Below are 19,899 nucleotides of genomic sequence, written 5' to 3'. Positions count from 1 at the left end.
AATATATATTAAAATTTTTAAACCTCTATAAAACCGAAACTCTATTTTCATGAGCGGGCAGAACAGTGTGGAGAAACGTTGGTAAAAAGAGACGCATTTGTCGGCAGACATAATACAATATATGCCCGCAATCATATCATATAATTTAGGCAGTAGGCAGCGCCGATACGGTGCGTTATAATGAATTTCTTATTTGAAAAAGAATAACTAAAATCACTGTGATTCAATAATTGAGTTTAGAAACACTGTTTCAACACATTCTTATATTCATATTATAATAATAAAAGGCAAATTTACGATGTATTTGGAAAGGGATCAATAATAGGCGAAGAATAAAGCACCAACCAACATTAAATTTTCAAACAAATTTGAGCAAATTCCACTACCGTCTTGTTACAACAAAAACAAAATTGGGCAAATTCCACCACCCCCACTGACTTGTTGGCGACAGAGGATTATGCAAGCACAAAGTGCAGGCGAAGAACAAAAATAATTGAACAAAAAGGACATGGTAGTACTTGAATTTGAGTGCTTAAGGATGCTGGGTCTCAACGTTAACCAATCATGCCAAAGTCCCATCGGCATTTGTGCTTTAAATTTTAAATTGATTCTGAATTTTAAATATTCAAAATATCATTTGTATCAATCAAGTCTCATAAACAATTTGAATTCCAAGTGAAAGAAAACATGTAATATGTAAGATCTAATCTATACTTGCAATAGGTATATTAGTATTTATTCATCGTATTTAAATTGTAATTTAATACTTAAATTAACGACTAAATTAAAGAAAACAACTAATTTATGTAATATTAATAATTAAAATTTTTAATTAGAATGTTTTGAAATGTAGAGATTAAATATAAAATATAGTCTACAAACTTTTAGTTCGTTTAATATAAAAATAAAACCTAAAACTATTATACTAATAAATTCTTAGTTAGAGGTATTTATGAATCTGACCGGTTTTAGGCCCAACTTCAAAAAGAATTCAAACCCAAGCTCAACTTGTTGAAATAGAACATTTCATTGTTTAAAAAATAATGAAAATATTTTTATTTAAATCTAATTATAAAAACATATGAATATTAATATAACATGAATCGAGCCGACTAGCCCAAGTTGGAAAACTAAATCCAATCTCATCTCAAAATGAATTAGGCCAGTTGGACAAGCTAGCCTTCCCACTCATGAACACTCCAACCTTGATTTAATGGCAAGATTAAAGTCTTGTGATCACATATTTAAATTCCACTATATGTAAATAAGTGAATTCTCCTCCAAATTTACTTTAATTAGTTGATTAGAATTGAGTTGATTATACAACCATAATTGTAGAGACTATTAAATTAAAACTGTTATAACTTTTAAATTTTAAAATTATTATAATAAATAGTAATAAAGATAGAGCATAGCAATGATTTACTTGGGAAATGTATAGATAAAATGGATGACTAAGTTTGGAATATATAGATAAAATGGTTGCCAGTTGCCAACCATCCACCATGCACATTCTTATTGGGTGTGCACAAGAAGCTATTATAATCATTTTAGGTTTTTAGCTGGCTTGGCCTGGCAAGCACCACCTCGCTTCAATGACGTATTGATTTCGTGTTATTTTAGCCCATCCATGACCACCAACTTCCTTTCCATATTAGCCACCTGTTTGTTCCTGATTTTTGCATCTATTATTTTACAAATTACAACCCACCATTTGACCCTTTTTTTTGAAAGAATAGTGTCAAATGAGAGTAATACAGTATCTATACTGTTGTAAAGGTACTATACTGAGAAATCTGTACATATATATATATTTCAGTGTATGTTATATGTTTGGTGGGGAAACTTAATTCATACAGTGCCATTTTAGAAAACTCCAAGGGGTCTACATTGAACTAATGCAATAAAAATTTGTACACATGTGATGCATAAATAAATGCTCCCATGAATAGGGCACAGGTTGCCCTACGCTCCTACCTATACCTAATTTATGATGGTAAATGTCTGGGTGAGTTAAAACAACCCACAATGCTGTCATTACTATAAGGAAGAAAAAGTAAGCTAAAAGTTCCATATTTTCTAATATACGGTTGTTGATGGGAAAATACAGTTTTGGCTGTTGATGGCAGCTCATGGGAGGCCGAGAGCCGTTCATTGTCTTCTAAGGGAAGGGAAAGACTTTTGATGGGGATTTTTTTAAAGGAGCGAGTTTTCTCATTTGGGTATTAAAAGACCGAGTTATACAGTCTTTCGAGATAAATGTTGGATCTTTCGAGATAAATACTGGATACATAAGGTCACGTATAAGTCGTATGTGATCTATGTATACGTAGTCATGTAACATACTGATAAGATCATTTTTGAAATTAATCAAATTAATTTAAAAGAATCATGAAAGTCTTTGTATTAAGAGTTATATTGCATTTTGTTTCTTTTATTCAAAAATTGGTAAATTAGTCTTTATATGTTAGATTAAAGAACAAATGAGTCTTGTTAAAAATTTCATCTATTTTTTACTATTAAAAACTAATCTCTATAGGTTAGTGTAAGGTACATATAACACACCACATGTAATTATCTGATTATTCTGTTAATCATGTCAATTTTTAATAGTAAAAATAAATAAAATTAAAAAAATAATTTACTCTTTAATTTAATATAGATTAATTAAATTATTTTTAATAAAAAAGTAAAATGCAATGTAGTAGTCGGTGAAAACATACAACATAAGTTAAAAGTTAGAACTTATTAAAGTTTAAACATGAGAACTTTGATAAAACGAGCAGCTTTGTGTAGCTTTGTTGTCGTCTCAGCGTCTTTCAGCGTCTTTCAGCAAGCAAGCAGTGTGAACGGTGATTTAAAAGAAAAAGGTCAAATTTCTTGTACATGTTTTTTTCTGACATTGTTTATTGGCATCAACTGAAAATGAGTTTAAAGGTGATTTGTCGATGCTCCACTGGATCATACTAGCCAAAATAAAAAGCACTTTGCACGAATGTGAACGGTTCAAAACAAAAATGCCTTGAAATATTACCCAAAAAAAAAGCATCAACTTCCATGGCCAAATCCAGTTTCTTCAAAACCATTCTCTCTTCTTCTAAACTACCTTCAATGGCTACTCAAAGCCTTTACCTTTTCTCTTTAACTTTGCTTTCACTCCTTTATTTAGCTAAACCTTTCGTCCCCACAAACCAATTTCTCCTCAACTGTGGATCACACGCCAACGCTTCACTTTTCAACCGTGTCTTCGTCTACGATTCGGCTAATCCCAGTTCGGTTTCCCTCTCGGCGGACCGATCCGTTTCAGTAACCGACCGAAACCCATCTCCGAATTCACCCATTTTGTACCGTACGGCTCGGGTTTTCACCGCCGAGTCGAGTTACAAGTTCATCGTCAAGAAAAACGGGACGGGAACTCACTTTGTACGCCTACATTTCTCCCCGTTTCGAGCTCGAAATTTCGACTTGGGTTCTGCTAAGTTCAATGTTGTGGCTAATGGGTTCTTGCTAGTACGTGGTTTTAGTGTTTCCAATACGGTTTTAAAGGAATATATTTTGGAAATCGATGGTGAATTCCTTGAAATTACGTTTAGTCCTGTGAGTGATTCTGGGTTTGCTTTTGTTAATGCAATTGAAGTGTTTACAGCTCCTAAAGATTTCATAATCGATGATGGAGCTAGGTTGGTTAATAATAATGGGATTGAAAACTACAAGAACTTAACATCCCAAGTTTTAGAGACTGTTCATAGGATCAATGTTGGGGGATTAAAATTGACTCCTTTTAATGATACTTTGTGGAGAACTTGGATCCCTGATGATGGGTTCCTTGTGTTTAAAACAGCTGCGAAACAAGCTGTTACTACACATGTACCTAATTATCAAACTGGAGGTGCAAGCCCTGAAATAGCACCAGCTAATGTTTATATGACTGCACAGCAAATGAACAGAGATAATTTAACATTGAATGGTATATTCAATGTCACTTGGGATTTTCCAGTAGGTTCATTTGGTGCTTCATATTTGGTTAGGTTGCATTTTTGTGATATTGTTAGCCCTGCTCTTAATCAGCTCTACTTCAATGTGTATATCAATGATTATGCTGCTTATAGGGATTTGGATTTGTCGATGCTTACGTTTCATGTACTTTCTTCTCCAGTTTATTTAGATTTTGTTGTGGATTCGGAAGATTCCGGGGTCATACGTGTGAGTGTTGGACCTTCAGATTTGAGTACTCCTTCGAGAATTAATGCTATTCTAAATGGAGCAGAGATTATGAGGTTGGTGAATGTTAAAGGCTTGCATGGTGAGTCTAAGAAGGGAAACGTTTGGATTTTCGTGGGTCTCGTTGTTGGCGGGTTCGTTATCGTTTGTTTGGGTGTGGCTGCTGTTTTGCTTATATTTAAGTGCAAGAAGAAGAAACCGAAACCACCGAGACGTGTGGAAAGTGCTGGTTGGACACCGTTACGTGTTTTTGGGGGCAGTTCATATAGTAGAATGTCTGAAGGGACGGCTACTACGTCTCCGGGTCCTAATGGTAGCTTGAGAATCCCGTTTGTTGACATACAAGCATCAACTAACAATTTTGATAAGAGTTTGATTATTGGAATGGGTGGATTCGGTATGGTCTACAAAGGGGTACTTAAAGACAATACTAAGGTTGCTGTGAAGAGAGGTGTCCCGGGGTCAAGGCAGGGTCTCCCGGAGTTTCAGACCGAGATAACTGTTTTCTCAAAGATTCGTCACCGGCATCTTGTTTCACTCGTTGGATATTGTGAAGAACAGTCGGAAATGATACTGGTCTATGAGTACATGGAAAACGGACCATTGAAGAATCATTTATACGGTTTAAAACACCCTCCATTGTCTTGGAAGCAAAGACTTGAAATATGTATTGGCTCGGCTCGAGGTCTTCACTACCTTCATACTGGTTCAGCACAAGGTATCATTCACCGCGACATTAAATCTACCAATATATTGCTTGATGAGAATTTTGAGGCCAAGGTTGCTGACTTTGGTCTCTCGAGATCCGGTCCGTGTCTCAATGAAACACATGTAAGCACCGGGGTAAAGGGTAGCTTCGGTTATCTTGATCCCGAGTATTTCCGGAGACAGCAGCTTACTGATAAATCTGATGTTTATTCATTTGGGGTCGTGCTTTTTGAGGTACTTTGTGCTCGGCCCGCTGTTGACCCATTGCTTGCCAGGGAACAGGTGAACTTAGCTGAGTGGGCAATGCAGTGGCAGAAAAAAGGCATGCTCGGCAAAATCATCGACCCCAACCTCGTGGGACAAATAAAGCCTAGCTGTTTGAAGAAATATGGTGAAACAGCTGAGAAATGCTTGGCTGATTATGGTGTTGATAGACCGACTATGGGTGATGTCTTGTGGAATTTGGAGCATGCACTTCGGCTTCAAGAATCAGGGCCCGACGAACCATGTGATGCCGAAGACGGCAACATGAATGGAATGGATCATCCAACACCTAGTATTATTACTACATCCGGTAATAACGACACAGAGAAAGACGATCCGATTGGTAGTTTAGACTTAACGACAGGCCAAATATTTTCACAATTGATGACAAAGGATGGCAGATAGTTTTAAGTAGTCAATTCTGCAGAGATACAATCAAAGGTCAATTTTTCATTCCCGAAATTTCTAATATACATATGTATATTGTATATGTATGTATCCATATATATAGATTGGAAGCTTCACCTTCTCTCTTCAATATTTTATTCTATTGTAGCAAAGTTGAATCCTAGCCGTCTTTTTTTTTTTTTATCGTTCTTATGTAGTAGTCCGAAGTAATTGGTTTAAAATAGTTTATTTGCTTGATTATGCTGATGTTTTATTTGGATACTTGCATGGTTTAATATAGTCCAAAGTTGAACCTGTTTTGTCTGAGAAAAAAGGAAGTTTTGAAATGATGAAACTGAGACAAAAATGACCTGTCTAGCATTGTAGGCACATTCAAATTCATTTGATTATTTTGGCGATGAAAGCGGGACAGTTTTAATATGGTGGCCACTCGATCATTCACGATCATTTTGCTTTCCTCCATTTAAGTTGGGGCAAGAGCATCAATACGATTAGAGCAAGTTCATTCATGCCTCAAGATGAAGGTTTTTGGAATCATTTGTGTTTTGCTTCTATTACTTGAAAAATAAGCAAGTTAATTCTTTTACGTTAAATCAAACAGTAAATTAATCTTTTAAATTAAAAATTTAATGCCTGCAACATATATCTCATTCCGACATAGAAATAAAATTCGAACCATAAAAATTGTTAAATTTTTTAACAAGAACAGTTTACTCTTTAATCTAAGATGTAATAATTAATTTATCTATTTTTTGAACATAAAAAATAAAATACATTTTTTGTACTTTTACCCTCAAAAGCATCTTGAAAATCATTCATGTTGGGGAAAATGAAAAGGAGGGAAATTAGAACACTACCAAGAAACAGACCATTTGACAGTATGGTGCAACAAAGTTTAATATTTAAAGAAGCAACAAGAACCAGATGCGTGACAAAGTCATCACATATATATACAGATCCATTATTCAGATTTATGAATAAAAGATAAAAAGACAGCAAGCAACATGGAAAGTGGCAAATACAACAGCAAAATGCTAGGCTAGCCTCTCAACATTCTGTCAAGCACGATGGTGTCTACTACTTCTGCGTCCTCTGTGATTTGCAGCGCTGAAACAGCCTGTGCTGCTATAAGACCAGCTGAAAGTTCTTCATTTCCCCAGCCTCTATCCTCAAACCATGGTGCATGTAGATCCCTTCTGCAAGCTCCATACGTGAAGGACCAGTCACTGCTTCCAAACTCAGCCCACTCGCATCCACCACTATATGCATTAGCGACCCACCCTTGAGAGGTTGTGTGAGCCTGATGGGGAAGCCTAGCTCTCCTTCCCCAATCCCAACGGTTGAACCCCTCATCCTTGTTTACCATAATCTCACATGAATCCCCCGAGTCTTCACCAATCAGGACATGCAAAGCAACAGCCTCAGCAATTGCAGCACCATCCTCATCAAGCCTTTGCTGTTCTTCCTTCTTTTTCTGTTTCTTCTTCTCTAGTTCGGAACGGATGGCTGCAGAAGTAGCAAGAGCTTTCTCCAAACGCCTTTTTTTCTTCTCGGCCTGTTTAATACGATCCAACTCATCCTTCACCTGTTTCTTTTTTGCTTTTCTCGCTACTGGTTGCACTTTATTGCATCCCTTGTTATCCATTAAAACTTAAACAGCTTTTAAACCCACACTTCTGTTTACTCAGATTCTTTCTTTTTTCTGTAAAAGAGTTCCTCTAAATCGTATACATTTCCCTATAAACCTATCTGTTTTCCTCTTTCACCTTTTTTTTTCTTTAAAAAAACACTTTGACGGCTACTTATTCCTAATATAAATTATATAAAATCAAGGCTACACAAACTCAGGTCTGCAAGAATATCTCATCTTACGGACAATGCAATCCCAAACAGAAACAACAGGGGAACACAGAAATGCAGAATGGTAAGGATTCACAGGCTCATCCCTTGGTAGAATCCTTCCTAATTTCCCACAACCCTTGCATCTACCCATCTTTGTGCACACTTAGAACAACAATAAGCTTATCCCGTCGAAAAACGTCAACAACAGTATTTCAGTTCAAACAACTCACATGGCCCTCGTCACTGCAGTGAAACAGGAAATCAGAACAAAAAACCAAACTTCATTGCAAATTACACTGACCCTCATGCATGGGAAAAGAGGCATCTTATACACGGAAAAAAAAAAAGATATACTAAAACAATTATAAAATTGCAATCTTTGATGATTAGCAGCTCAACCATAGAAACTCCTGAAAAGAAGCAATAGATTTGACTTAAAGAACACACCAACAAAACTATCTGGCATCCATAGCCTAATTAAATAGAGATGGACACTTAGATGAACTAGTACTAGTCGGTCACGGACTCATAGTGACTGTATGATAAGCAACAGGTCAACGGTCAAGGCTAAGCTGGAAGCATGTAAAAACCAGGCACATAACTTTCCATTCAGTGTTAACATGTAAAGCCTCAACGGGTAAATAGAGGAGGAAAATGGAAAAGATATATAGTATAACCAAGTGAAATGAAGACAATTCCAGATAACTTTACAGATCCCATAGTTTTAAATCTTTGCAAAAGGAAGATGAATTGAATAACCCCCAAAACGATCTATAAAGAGGATTAGACAAATTTCTTTAATTAACAATTTTTCTTCCTTTTTACCTCAATTTTCATTTTCAATGCTTCTTTCCCCTAATTTTCTCGCAAAACAAACAGACGCAATAACTGGATCCATCCTATTGTTCGTAATAAAACCCTAAATTCAGATTGAATATACATACAGTTACTTAAATTGTGTGCTCTACTTCACCGAGATGCAAAAAAAATACTAAAAAAAGCACTTTAAAAAATAAAATCAGCATCAGATCCAAATACCCGTTACTAAGAAGCACACAAATCGAGAACCAAAGAAGCGAAAGAAACTTCGCCAGCCAAATAACCAAGAGATACGATTTTAGATGAAAGTACTAACCTTATCAAGAAAGTTAAAAGGGGGAAATGGATCTCCACCGCTCCTTTAAATTTTGCCAAAATTAGAAAGCCCAAAAGAGATAGGTAGTAACTAAAAAGAAAAATATAAGCTGTTTGGATCTAAAGAAAATAAGAGAGAAAGTACAGAAGGGGAGAAGAGGGTTAAAAATTACTGGGGCGGAGCAATCAGTGAGTAGAGAGCGAAGTACGCAGCGGTTGTATTCAGCCAATGACTGTTCGACACGTTGTGAATGAATTTCGAGGGTAAGTCTAGAATGTCTTGACTTTTTCTCCCACGGATGTTTCCCGTGCGCTGTCACGGCTGATATCATGCCACGTGGCGACTATTTACGTGAGAGCATTGCGGGCCCGATTGGGTTAGGATAATAACAACTGTCCGATGAGATTTCTTTGGATTCCAATGGATGGGATTATAGATCTGAAACGATTCAGGACACGGGAAAGGTTAAGTTCCGTAATGAACGACTCCAAGTCTCTAAGGGTAAAACTGTAAAGATACATGACAAGATTAAAACTGAAAAAAACACACACACAAGAATCCAAATCTTATGCCTTTTATCTTGATTTGGTCTCCTTAGTTCCGATTTCGGGCCGAATAATTAGTTTTAAGGGTGAAAGTTGCGGTCAAAACCTGTTTTTCACTAAAATGAAATACAATAGTTGAGATTTAGATGTTTTTTATTTTTGTTTTTGGGAGCAACAATTATCAAAATATTTTTATTTATATTAATTATTTAAAAGTATATGAAAAATAGATTAATTTATAATTTATGAATCATTATATTACACTATTTAAATATCATATAATTTAACTAATTTCTAATTTTCCACAAAAAGAAATTTTAATTTTCAACTATAATTTTTGACAACAATGAAGAACACCAAAACTTAATAAATCACACTTTTTCACAACACTTTTCTACCGTACTTTTTAAAAGAATTTTTTCTTCTAAAAACCACTTTTCAACCGCAACAACAATGGAGAACTAGACCTTAGTCTTTTTACTTTAATTTGGTCATTTTCAATTTCTATTATTTTTAAAATCTTTTACGGTAAACATGTCAGTTTACTATTTTCACATAACACTTAGATAAAAATCACATTATTTTACTTAATATATTTAGTGACTATCATTTGAGACTTGAGTTATAGTTAAAATTTCAAATTTTAAAAAATATAGAGACTAAAAGTTAGAAATTAGAGAACAGGAGCTAAACCCACAACTTACTAGACTAATAGCAAAACTTCACCAAATGGAATTAATTATCATTATGGTTTTAGTACTGAAATTTCAAATTTCAGAAAAAAAACGATTAAAATTGACTAGCTCAAAAAAAATGTAAAGATTAAAATTCACAACCAAAAGATTAAAGGTTCAATCCTTGCACATAAGATTTGAAGAGTATAACGTTTATATATTTTATCAATTTGACTCATTATTTTTTAAAGTTAAATTTAATCTTTAACATTTTAAAAAAAATATTATTTGACCATTAACCTTTCAAAAAAATTTAAATTATTATTTTTTAACGAAAATATTTACTAACCATTAAATTTTTAAACATGACAATATAACAATCCACATGTAGTTTTTTTTCCTCCGAATTTCATGAATATAGTTTTTAATTTTCAAATTCTTTTTTTAAAATTTTAAAATTATTTATTACCGTCACATGCATGTTTTAATTAATATTTTCTGTAAAAATATTATTCAACTATTTTTTAAAATGTTGAAGACTTAAAGGAAAAATAATTATCAAATTGGCAAATAAAAAAAAAACTTCAATATAAAAATTCATAGCGGATATTATTACAGAGCTGAAAGTCTGAAACAAGACTTCTTAAACTTCATCTCTAGTATCTAATCCAATTAAGTCCCTAAGGTCTACCAATTTCGCCATCACCGATTTAAATCTCGAAATAACATGTCTCACTGAAAATACAAACCTTAAAAGACAAAAAGTTGGAAAGAACAATCATAAACCCCAAACATAGATCGTACAATGAACATGAAAAATACTAAAACAAAAATGAATTAGGCAAACATATACAAGTGCATCATGTTCATGATATTTAGTGACAATACATTGTGAGTTACACAACTTAGTTGTGGAAACAAACTACACCGGTGCAGAGATGGAAAAAAAAACTGGTCAATTTTGACATGCTATGCCACAAATAAAACGAAATTCAATCACCATATCTATAGCTTTTTCAAAACTATAATCCAGCAATGACCATGCCACCTTCCTCCTTTAGATACCCTTCAATTTGTTGCAATGCCTAACAATACAGTGATACCATTTAGCCAAACATTCTAATCGGATAAGAGAAAATATAGGACAAAGAGAAAGAAAAGACCTCGATTGCAATCTCTGTTGGAGTAAGATCTGATACATCTCTATAACCTAGTTTGCCTGCAATTTCTGAATTTTTTGGAACACTAGTTTAAACAAAAATCATCCAGAGCTAAACGTAAACACCGCAGCAACAAGTGAAGATACAAGGAGAATATGGCGGAAAAAGAAGTAAAGAAGGAAAGACAATGACATCACATGGTATCTCATATCTTTGAAGAATGTAAACAAGCTGAAGGTAAATGAGCATTGATGCATTTCAATTAACCAGCTAACAGAGACTTCACACGATCTCGTCTAAACATAACATAGTCTCATACCTTTCAATGAAACCCGGGCATTTGCTTTAGCATAATTTTTACCCCTCAGTTCCAAAAGGTAAGACAGCCGTTTTAAAGCCTGTAAAGGGTCAGAACGTCAAAAACTTGCTAGACCATGTAAACCAAGTCCACACAAGGAAAGAAAATAAAATCAGCAACAGACTACCTTTGTATAGGGATCGCCATGTTCATAATGCAAAAGGGGACGAGAATGAGTACCTACTGCAGCAATCCTCTGTGCCAAGGCTTCCAAAGGTACATCTAACCAGACAACAACCCCCTTCTTTTGCATATAATCCCTGATAAACCAAATAAAAGGGTTTCAGATTGTTATAGTTTACGCAACAGAAAACCGAACCGATGGAGAGAGAAGTATCTAAACTAATTAAATTCCTGTTTACCAGTTCACATCCCATACAACTGCACCTCCGCCAGTAGAAACAACAAGCTGTTTCTTTGAAGAGAGCCTCTGCAATACCTCAGTCTTGTAGTCAAGAAGAAGAATATAAAAGATTCAGTTCAATTGGAAAAATGCGCAATATATTATAATGACAAGAAGTATGATGACCGAATTGGTCCTACATGCAATCATAAACAATGGTCCTAGAATAAGTGATGATAGAGACTAAAATCAGTTAGCAACTTGTCTAAAGCTTTTCTTTTGGAAATTTGCTATCTCCAGCTTACAGTGGCCTCCCCTTTATATTAGTGAAACTCAGCCAAAACCAACTTCTGAATGTTGGTCAAATTCACATGTCTGCAATAATATTCTTTCGCAAATGGCTTAATAGAAAGGTTTCTATTGACATAATAAGCTAATTTCAAAGGTTTCTATTGACATAATAAGCTAATTTCATACTTCCAACATGTTAAAAAAAGAAAAAAAAGGGCTGAAAACTCATGTCATCCAATTCTGCATATGACCAGCAGCACACATCCTACTTAAGTGAGATTAATACTGGTTTACAATCTTCGACCATAGCACATAAAGGCAGACATTAACCCTTGTATCTACACTCAGTTTTAGCTAAAGAAGACATTAAAATAAACTTAAAAATAAATAAGTAAAAGGCTCAAACCAACTCAACAAAAAAAAATTAAAATAAAAGGCATAATGCCAAAAATATAATTTTAGGAAATCGATTACTTACTTTCTACATGACCATCAACATAAGTAATGATTCAAGTAAGATACACTGAAGAAATGAAAGAATATGTGCATACAGAGAGAGAGTTTGCTAGCTTACCTCCTTCTTTCTGAAGAATCTCTCACCATGAAGCTTAAATACTTCGGCTACAGACATTCCATTCACCTCCTGCTCTATTAACACGTCACTGAAAATTGTAGAATAAAGATATTCTTGAAACACAGATTAAAAAGCCCATTTAGCAGTCTTACATTGGTAATTGGTAGACATCAACGAAGAAATACCACTTCTAATATTCAAGCAAGACAACTAATGTATCAAAAATAGACCAAGTCCATGGACAGTGGGGTCTAATCTGAGCATACCAATGCCTAAATAATTCAATTAATGCATGATCACCCATCATTAGCTCTTGTGACCAAGACCACTAATTCCAACCTACAAACTATAGAGGACAATATGCCATAAAGAAGAACTAGTAAACTCATGAGGAATGTTTCCATAGCTTCTGCATGTTATTTTTCTTCTTTCCAGTATCTTGTTGGAGAATGAAGATGATGAAGGACCTTCTATTTATATTATAATATTTATTTCATGTATTAGATAGACGGCTAGGGTTATTAGTTATATTTACGATTTAAACCTAGGGCCTAATAACTTCACTTGCAAGGAAGAAAGCCTATATAAATAAGTTGTAGGCTTTATAGACGTAATCATTATTCTTATTATTTTTCTTTGAAATAATATAAAGAAACTAAAGGTTTTTTTAAACCCTAAGTTTTCTGGAGTTCTAGCTTCTTCCTTACCTTTTTGTTCAGACCAAATTCTTTTATTGATTCACTGGTGCATTTCCCCCTTAAACCACATCAATTTTGGTATCAAAGCATCAGAAGACTGCAACTATAGGACTCACAACGAACAAACAATTCACAGTACAAACCTGTCACAAAATGAATAACTGAGTACGTTAGACAGAATTTTTCCCACTGTAGTTTTTCCAGAACCCATCAATCCTGCACATTCATGTTCATAAAGTTTAGATACCAAAGAAAGTAAATCTTTGACAATATAAACTTAAAGAACTTGGACAAAAGAAACTGACCAACAAGATATATACTGTGCCCATTTAAATATGGCTCAACCTCTAGTGACTTATTCTGCAAATTTTATTCACATCATGTAAGATACAGTGGCAGAACAAATCTCAGATGCAGCACAAGTTAGCTTCCGTTCTCAGTGGTTGAGGCCTTAACTAAAAACTATATATATTACCAGAAATAGAAGCCAAAACACTAAATGGAAGAGATAAAAGATTAAAAAATAAAAAGAGGTATCTAATCACCATATTATAATTTATAACTAAATTTTTTGAAATAATTACAGGGAATTTTATCATACCTTTAACACTAAAGCTTCATCATAAGGTGCATGAACGCTACCAGTTTCAATTGTTGAAGCTGTGAAATAACATTTTAAAACATAACATCATAGGGGTCAATCATATGTGTGGTAAAATTTAAAATTCTCTAGAACAATTTAGCCACCTAGGATCTGAGTTGTACTGCTCTCACTTTGGATAATCTCAATATCAACATAACATGCTAGTTTCATCCTATGTTAAAACAACATGAAATCCAAGAAAGATTAAACAGTACAACTTAGCAGAAAAGCGAGAACATGAAAGGAGATTTACATTTGACAGAAAGCAGAAACAAAATGAATTCTGATCTATGCTCCAAGTATTACAAATAAAACCTTGCATCATAATCTGTACATAAAAAAAAAAATGGACTTTACTACCAGTTCAATAGTAAATTTATAGTGTCGTTTGCAAAGGTATCCATAATTTCTTTCCTGTCTATTTTCTTTTAAAATGTTGTTATTCTTTTATTCCAATATGATACCTTATTTGGCCCATTTAAGAGAACTTGAAATAGATTTAGAAACAGACAGGACTTGAATAATTGAATCAATTGTATAAAATATGATAAATGACATTACAATAATCATAAAACTGGCATATTAATTTTTTTTTTCCATTTAAGTACCTGAAAAGTTCTTAGAGGAAGAGCAGGAAACCTCGAAAGAGACCGATCTAAACCGATTAGAAGATGTCAGAACCGGAAAGTGCGCCGAAACAACCAGCCGGGCCTTGTGTTCTTGCTTTGCTATCCGACTGAACCGCAAAGAACCAGTCGAGTTCCTCCCAAACCTTTCTGACTCAATCCATGTCGGATAATTCAACTTGCATGCAACTCCAGCCTCCATTCTCAGCCCCTAACCGCCCTCGATTCAATAGAATTTTCAAAAAAATAAATATTCTCAGTTTTTCTTTTACTGTTTAATTCAAGAGAAATTTTATGCAGAAATTAGTTAATAATAAAGCTAATTAAAATTTAACAATAGGATTTCAAGGAAAACTTATGAACTTACCTTGGATAATTAATAAAGAGAAAATGAATTTTGTGAAGGGCTTTGCTCTCTGACTCTGTGTATTAAGCGGTAAAGGCTCTTTTATCAGTCTATTTATGTAACATTTTAATAAATGCAATTTGCTTTTTTATTGACATTGATGCATTTTAAAGGAGAGACTGAAGAATGGAAACTGAAAACAAATTTTATATACACCTCTATTTAGCAGCTCAACCAAAGAACCTCTTAAAAAGAAGCAATAGATTGAACTTAAATAACACACCAACAAAACTATCCGGCATCCTAGCCTAATTAAACAGAGATGGACACTTAAATGAACTAGTTCAAGTTGGTCATGAACTCATAGTGACTGTATGATAAGCAAAGGGTCAACGTTCTAGGTTATACTATAAGCATATAAAAATTTGGTACATAGCTTTCCATTCAGTGTTAACATGCGAAGCTTCAACGGGTAAATAGAGAAAACAAAAATGGAAAAGATATATAGCATACCCAAGAGAAATGAAGACTATTTCAGATAACTTGCAGATCCCATAGTTTTAAATCTTTGCAAAACGGGTTCGGTTCATAATAAAAACCCTAAATTCAGATTGAAGTTGCATGCAATGCTGAAATTATGTGCTCTACTTCACCAAAAAAAAAAACTGAAAACAAAGCACTTTAAAACATAAAATCAACATCAGATCCAAATAACGGAGAGAAACATCACCAGCCAAATCACCAAGAGATAAAGATGAAAGTACAAACCTTGTCAAGAAAGTTAAAAAGGGGAAACGAATCTCCACCGCTCCTTTAGAATTTGCCAAAACTAGAAAGCCCAAAAGAGATGGTAGTAACTAAAAAAGAAATATATGCTGTCTGGAAATAAAGAAAATCAGAGAAAAAGTACAGATGAAAGAGACAAGAGGGTTAAAAATAACTGGGGCGGAACAAATCAGTGAGTAGAGAGCAAAGTACGGTGGCATTTTTGCCAAAGGGGGTTCGACGCGTGGGGTTAATATGCCTTGGTGCGCTGCCACGGCTGATGTATGCTGTCTACCGTCTAGTAGTTTTGGCGGGAAAGAAACGAGTGCAAAACTCGAGGGACTGATTTGATAATTCAATAATTCTTTAAGTCTTTGGGCCCTAAATTGCGGGTCTAATGGGCTGAAGTTGCTTCAAGGAAGTGACAGATTGACCCAAAATATGAATGTTGCTGCAATAGCCCAAAGTCCTAATCTAATCGCAATTTTCGTTTGCAAATTCGAGTCAGTCTGATCAAATACAGGTGATGTTCATCTATATTTATATATCGTAATAATTAATTTTGATTGTCGAGGAGGAACGTGCAAAAAATATTTAAACCCAAGTGAACCGAACCAAAAAATTATTAGATATATTTTAAAATGTGATTTAATTGGTTAATTCTATCAATTTTCAGTTTTAATATTTTAAACGATTAAAATTTTAATTATTAAACCCATAAGGTCATAACTCATTTCCAGATCCAAAATTAGACCTTAAACATAAATATTCATTAAAACTCATTACTCTTGAAAACCAAAATGCATTAAAATTTTTAAAACCAAATATCCATTAAATTTTAAAATCCAGATTGAAATGATTATTTTATTTTATTTTATTTTATCATTTAATATATAAGCTAAATACCAAAAAAATAAAAGCTAAGACTTTCAAGTATTCAGATTAAATTTAAAAGTGATATGATAAAAAAAACCTAAAAGAATTAAATTTAAGATTGAAAAAAAGACTAAGGTGAAAATTTAAAGGAAATAAAAATATCAATTACAAATTTTTTTTTTCTGGACAACTCAAACATCATTAAAAAAACTTCTAAAATTTTAATAAATTGAATGGAAAATTTTTGGTTTGGCTTGATTTTTGCTTCCTAAATTGAATTGGTTTATTCAATTTACATAGATAATTTAATTTATTTAATTTTCGATATAAAAAAATTAAATAGACCGAATACACACCGAGTCATGAGTTGTATTGTATGTGGAAAAACCTCACTTTACCCTTTGCATTTTTAATAAGAGGGAATACTTATTTGATATATGATTGAATTTTTTAACTCCAAAAATAGAGTTAAGAGATACGCATGTGTCTCATTTATATATTTTTTAAATATTTATTAGGGAAAATGTTTGATACACTACAGTAAAGTTTTTAAACTTTACAAATAAGGTTAAAGGGTTGATAAATATTTTATAGGGATATAATAAAATATTAAAAATAGATGTTTAAAAAAAAGATACGCATGTCAATTTTTTAAGGTTGATTGCAGAATAAATAAAGTACACTACTAATGTACCAAATATTCACTTATCTATTAAGGAAACAACTTTGTAATTTGATTGATCCAAATTTAATTAATATTATTGTATCTGAAGAATTTTCATAAATTATGAAATAAGTTAGGTAAATTTTGTATAATAAAAAACCTACAATATTAGAGGTAAATAATTTTTAATGTAAATATTATTATGATAAAAAAGAAAGGAATTCTTTTTAAATTAGAAAAAAAATATTGTTCATAAGTTCGTAAAATTTATCTACAGCTGAACTGATATAGAATCGAGAATAATTAAAGAAGATGTGATGTAATGTTTTTAAAAATATAAAAAAAAATTTAAAAAGCTAATATTATATCAAATATTGTTATTCTTTATAAATACGAACTATAATCCTAAATAAATATTCAAGTGTCACTCTTATGACTCTATTTTTTTTTCTCTTGAACTGTTAAAGAAAAAAAATTTCAACCAAAAAATAGAAAAATTCAATATATAGCCTGCTTGGGTGCCGGCAACGAGATTGTCAACACCCAAAAAGATATTTTTTTTTCAAACACAGGTGTTGAAAGATGGAAGGTCGGCACCAAAAAATATTTTATGCACAAAATAACCGGTGTCGGCATGGGAAAGGCTAACACCAAAAAAAATTATTTTTTTGCTCCAATACCGGCCACAAGAAACATGGGATCAAAAAAAATAAAAATTTTGAACAGGGGTGCCAACCACCACTGTGTCGACGCCAAAAAATACATAAAAAAATTACTAGAGTGTCGGCCACTAGAAACATGGAATCAAAAAATTTTACCTGGTTGACGCCAAAAAGTACCGAAAAAATTTAATTTTATTTTTGACAGTGTCACCACTTGCACGCCATCACCTAATAAAAAAAATATTTTTTTGGACTGAAAAATGCCTATATTTTTGAAAAAGTACACAAAAAATATGCATACTGGGGCAGGTGACTGCACCGCCGGCACCAAATTTTTTTTAATCCCCAAATCAATTATGGGATAATTATTGGCAAGTGATTGAGTTGGGTGCCAGTACCGCCCGACGCTGTTCCTTTCAGGTCATTCCTGTCATTATTTTTGAAGTTGGATCATTCTTGTAAATATTTATTTTTTGGGGTTAGTTGAGTAAAAAGACCCATTAATCCATTTATATGCTATTCGTAGTGATTTTATATTGTAATCTTATAGCAAGAACTTTGAATATAGTTGAACTTTTGAATATGCTTTCAAGTCTTGTGGTCTTTATCCTTTCACTTTAAAGTAGTTTTCTACTTAAAAGGTACATGTCTTGTTTATCTTATTGTTTGTGTTTTATTGTGATTGATTTTGTGTTGATAGGATAAATTGTATCACTTGCTATTTGTCATGATTGTCAACTTGTGTTTATTAGGAGAGAAAGAATATTGGTCGTGCTTTCACGGTTTTTTGATGATTTAGTATTTCCCCATCAATATAGATGTAATAATTAGAATTATGATTGTAATTGTAACACTAAAAAAAAATTAAAATTGTATCGACAAAAAACATTTAATAATTAAATAAGTAAAATTTTAAATAAAATCAATCTTTCCATATCAATTGCCCGGTAGGATATGAACTTCAAAGTTGTATGTAGTGGTATGTTTTGATTTGTATGGAGCGATAGGGAAGAGTATAAGTCAGTTAAATTAGTTTTAGGATCAGTTAATTTGATCATGTTAGTCAATTATATATTATTGAATTTGATAATCAAACTAACAAACTTAACTGACTAAATGTTTAATATTTGTTAATTATTTCAAATATATTTATATTTTATAAAATATAAATTGGTTATGTTGGTTATTTTCATTATTTTAAATATATTTTATAATATAAAATATATTTATTTTAATATATACTTTTTAATCTATAGTATTAATAACATTCATGACTAAATTGATGTCACAAGTCAACCGGACATTAACTCAGTTAGAAAATTATAAAAGTGATCTTCCTTCTTTAAAACAATTTATATTAGAAAGGTGAAAGGTTATAACAACCGGGCATCAATCTTTAAGGTGCGAGCTATATTATATATAGCAACCCTTGTTCTTTTATGCTATCCCACCTAAAAACTTATAACAACGTGAAAGTTAGGATTAGCAATTAAATATATTTCAAATTCGAAATTGAGCAAATTGATTCTTTAAAAAAAAATCAAAGTAATTTAATCCCTGTCAATTTCAAAAGTGAACAAATAATCATAATTAGTCATGAGTTAATATTTTCAATCAACTGTACATGATTTTAGTTGGCATAATAACAATTTAGCCCCTAAAATTTAAACATTATATCAACTTGGTCCTAATTTAACAATTTTATCTTGCGACATTTGTGTAGATGTTAAGACTAAAATTGTCGAATTTTTAGAATTAAAGACAAAATGACAAAATATGTAAACATCAAATGCTAAATTTATTGTTATACCAATCAAAATTATGTATAATTAACATAAGATATTAATGTCATGATTAATTAGAAAAAGTCAGTTTCACCAAATATTTTAAGTTGGAAAGAACTCCCTTATTTGTAGAAACAAAACATGCATTCACCAAATGACTTGCATAAAACGCAACAATAAAAGTCATTTTCAAGATTGGGACATTTGCAACAATGAATTTGCTAGTTTCAAGTTTTATCCAACTTTTTTTTATTTAAAAGTAAGTCATAGTGGACTTTACTAAAAAGAAAAAAAGCAAAAAAATCGGCAGAA

The 19,899-nt window shown here is 32.7% G+C and overlaps 3 protein-coding genes across 17 annotated transcripts; 1 reads left to right on the top strand and 2 right to left on the bottom strand.

Moving 5' to 3' along the window:
- The first annotated feature begins 2,879 nt into the window (after positions 1-2,879).
- Positions 2,880-5,761, top strand: LOC107947313 (probable receptor-like protein kinase At5g24010). The gene has a single exon (XM_016881927.2). The coding sequence runs from the start codon at positions 3,058-3,060 to the stop codon at positions 5,596-5,598; it is 2,541 nt and encodes an 846-aa protein (XP_016737416.1). The 5' UTR covers positions 2,880-3,057; the 3' UTR covers positions 5,599-5,761.
- A 721-nt stretch (positions 5,762-6,482) lies between these two features.
- Positions 6,483-8,832, bottom strand: LOC107947314 (uncharacterized). Of its 2 annotated transcripts, none has more exons than XM_016881928.2 (2): positions 8,579-8,832; positions 6,483-7,686 (listed from the first exon to the last, which is right to left on the bottom strand). In XM_016881928.2, the coding sequence occupies exon 2, from the start codon at positions 7,244-7,246 to the stop codon at positions 6,641-6,643; it is 606 nt and encodes a 201-aa protein (XP_016737417.1). In that variant the 5' UTR covers positions 7,247-7,686; positions 8,579-8,832; the 3' UTR covers positions 6,483-6,640. The 2 variants fall into 2 exon arrangements, with proteins under 2 accessions (XP_016737417.1, XP_016737418.2); XM_016881929.2 differs by having other exon boundaries at positions 8,482-8,743.
- A 1,784-nt stretch (positions 8,833-10,616) lies between these two features.
- LOC107947315 (shikimate kinase 1, chloroplastic) lies at positions 10,617-15,869 on the bottom strand. Of its 14 annotated transcripts, none has more exons than XM_041107649.1 (13): positions 15,605-15,869; positions 15,350-15,515; positions 14,858-14,912; positions 14,473-14,701; positions 13,823-13,881; positions 13,527-13,581; positions 13,365-13,437; positions 12,524-12,611; positions 11,678-11,760; positions 11,443-11,575; positions 11,277-11,355; positions 10,961-11,025; positions 10,617-10,882 (listed from the first exon to the last, which is right to left on the bottom strand). In XM_041107649.1, exons 4-13 carry the CDS (start codon positions 14,690-14,692, stop codon positions 10,820-10,822), a joined length of 918 nt encoding a protein of 305 aa, XP_040963583.1. In that variant the 5' UTR covers positions 14,693-14,701; positions 14,858-14,912; positions 15,350-15,515; positions 15,605-15,869; the 3' UTR covers positions 10,617-10,819. The 14 variants fall into 14 exon arrangements, with proteins under 14 accessions (XP_040963583.1, XP_016737419.1, XP_016737421.1 ...); XM_016881930.2 differs by lacking the exon at positions 15,350-15,515 and adding an exon at positions 13,231-13,279 and having other exon boundaries at positions 12,524-12,592; positions 14,473-14,710; XM_016881932.2 differs by lacking the exon at positions 15,350-15,515 and adding an exon at positions 13,231-13,279 and having other exon boundaries at positions 12,524-12,592.
- Between the last annotated feature and the right edge of the window lie 4,030 nt (positions 15,870-19,899).

This window comes from Gossypium hirsutum, chromosome D12 (genome assembly GCF_007990345.1).
Source record: "Gossypium hirsutum isolate 1008001.06 chromosome D12, Gossypium_hirsutum_v2.1, whole genome shotgun sequence".
NCBI classification, from domain to species: Eukaryota; Viridiplantae; Streptophyta; class Magnoliopsida; order Malvales; family Malvaceae; genus Gossypium; species Gossypium hirsutum.
This window is presented reverse-complemented; position numbering and strand designations above follow the sequence as displayed.

What these genes read in the sequence shown, in the direction of transcription:
- LOC107947313 (XM_016881927.2), top strand. Translation starts at nt 3,058, where the DNA reads ATGGCCAAATCCAGTTTCTTCAAAACCATTCTCTCTTCTTCTAAACTA.
- LOC107947314 (XM_016881928.2), bottom strand. Translation starts at nt 7,246, where the DNA reads ATGGATAACAAGGGATGCAATAAAGTGCAACCAGTAGCGAGAAAAGCA.
- LOC107947315 (XM_016881930.2), bottom strand. Translation starts at nt 14,692, where the DNA reads ATGGAGGCTGGAGTTGCATGCAAGTTGAATTATCCGACATGGATTGAG. An exon ending in TGCCCGGGTTTCATTGAAAG is followed by an intron (nt 11,026 to 11,276) that starts GTATGAGACTAT and finishes CAAAAAATTCAG; the next exon opens with AAATTGCAGGCAAACTAGGT. An exon ending in CAACAGAGATTGCAATCGAG is followed by an intron (nt 10,883 to 10,960) that starts GTCTTTTCTTTC and finishes CTGTATTGTTAG; the next exon opens with GCATTGCAACAAATTGAAGG.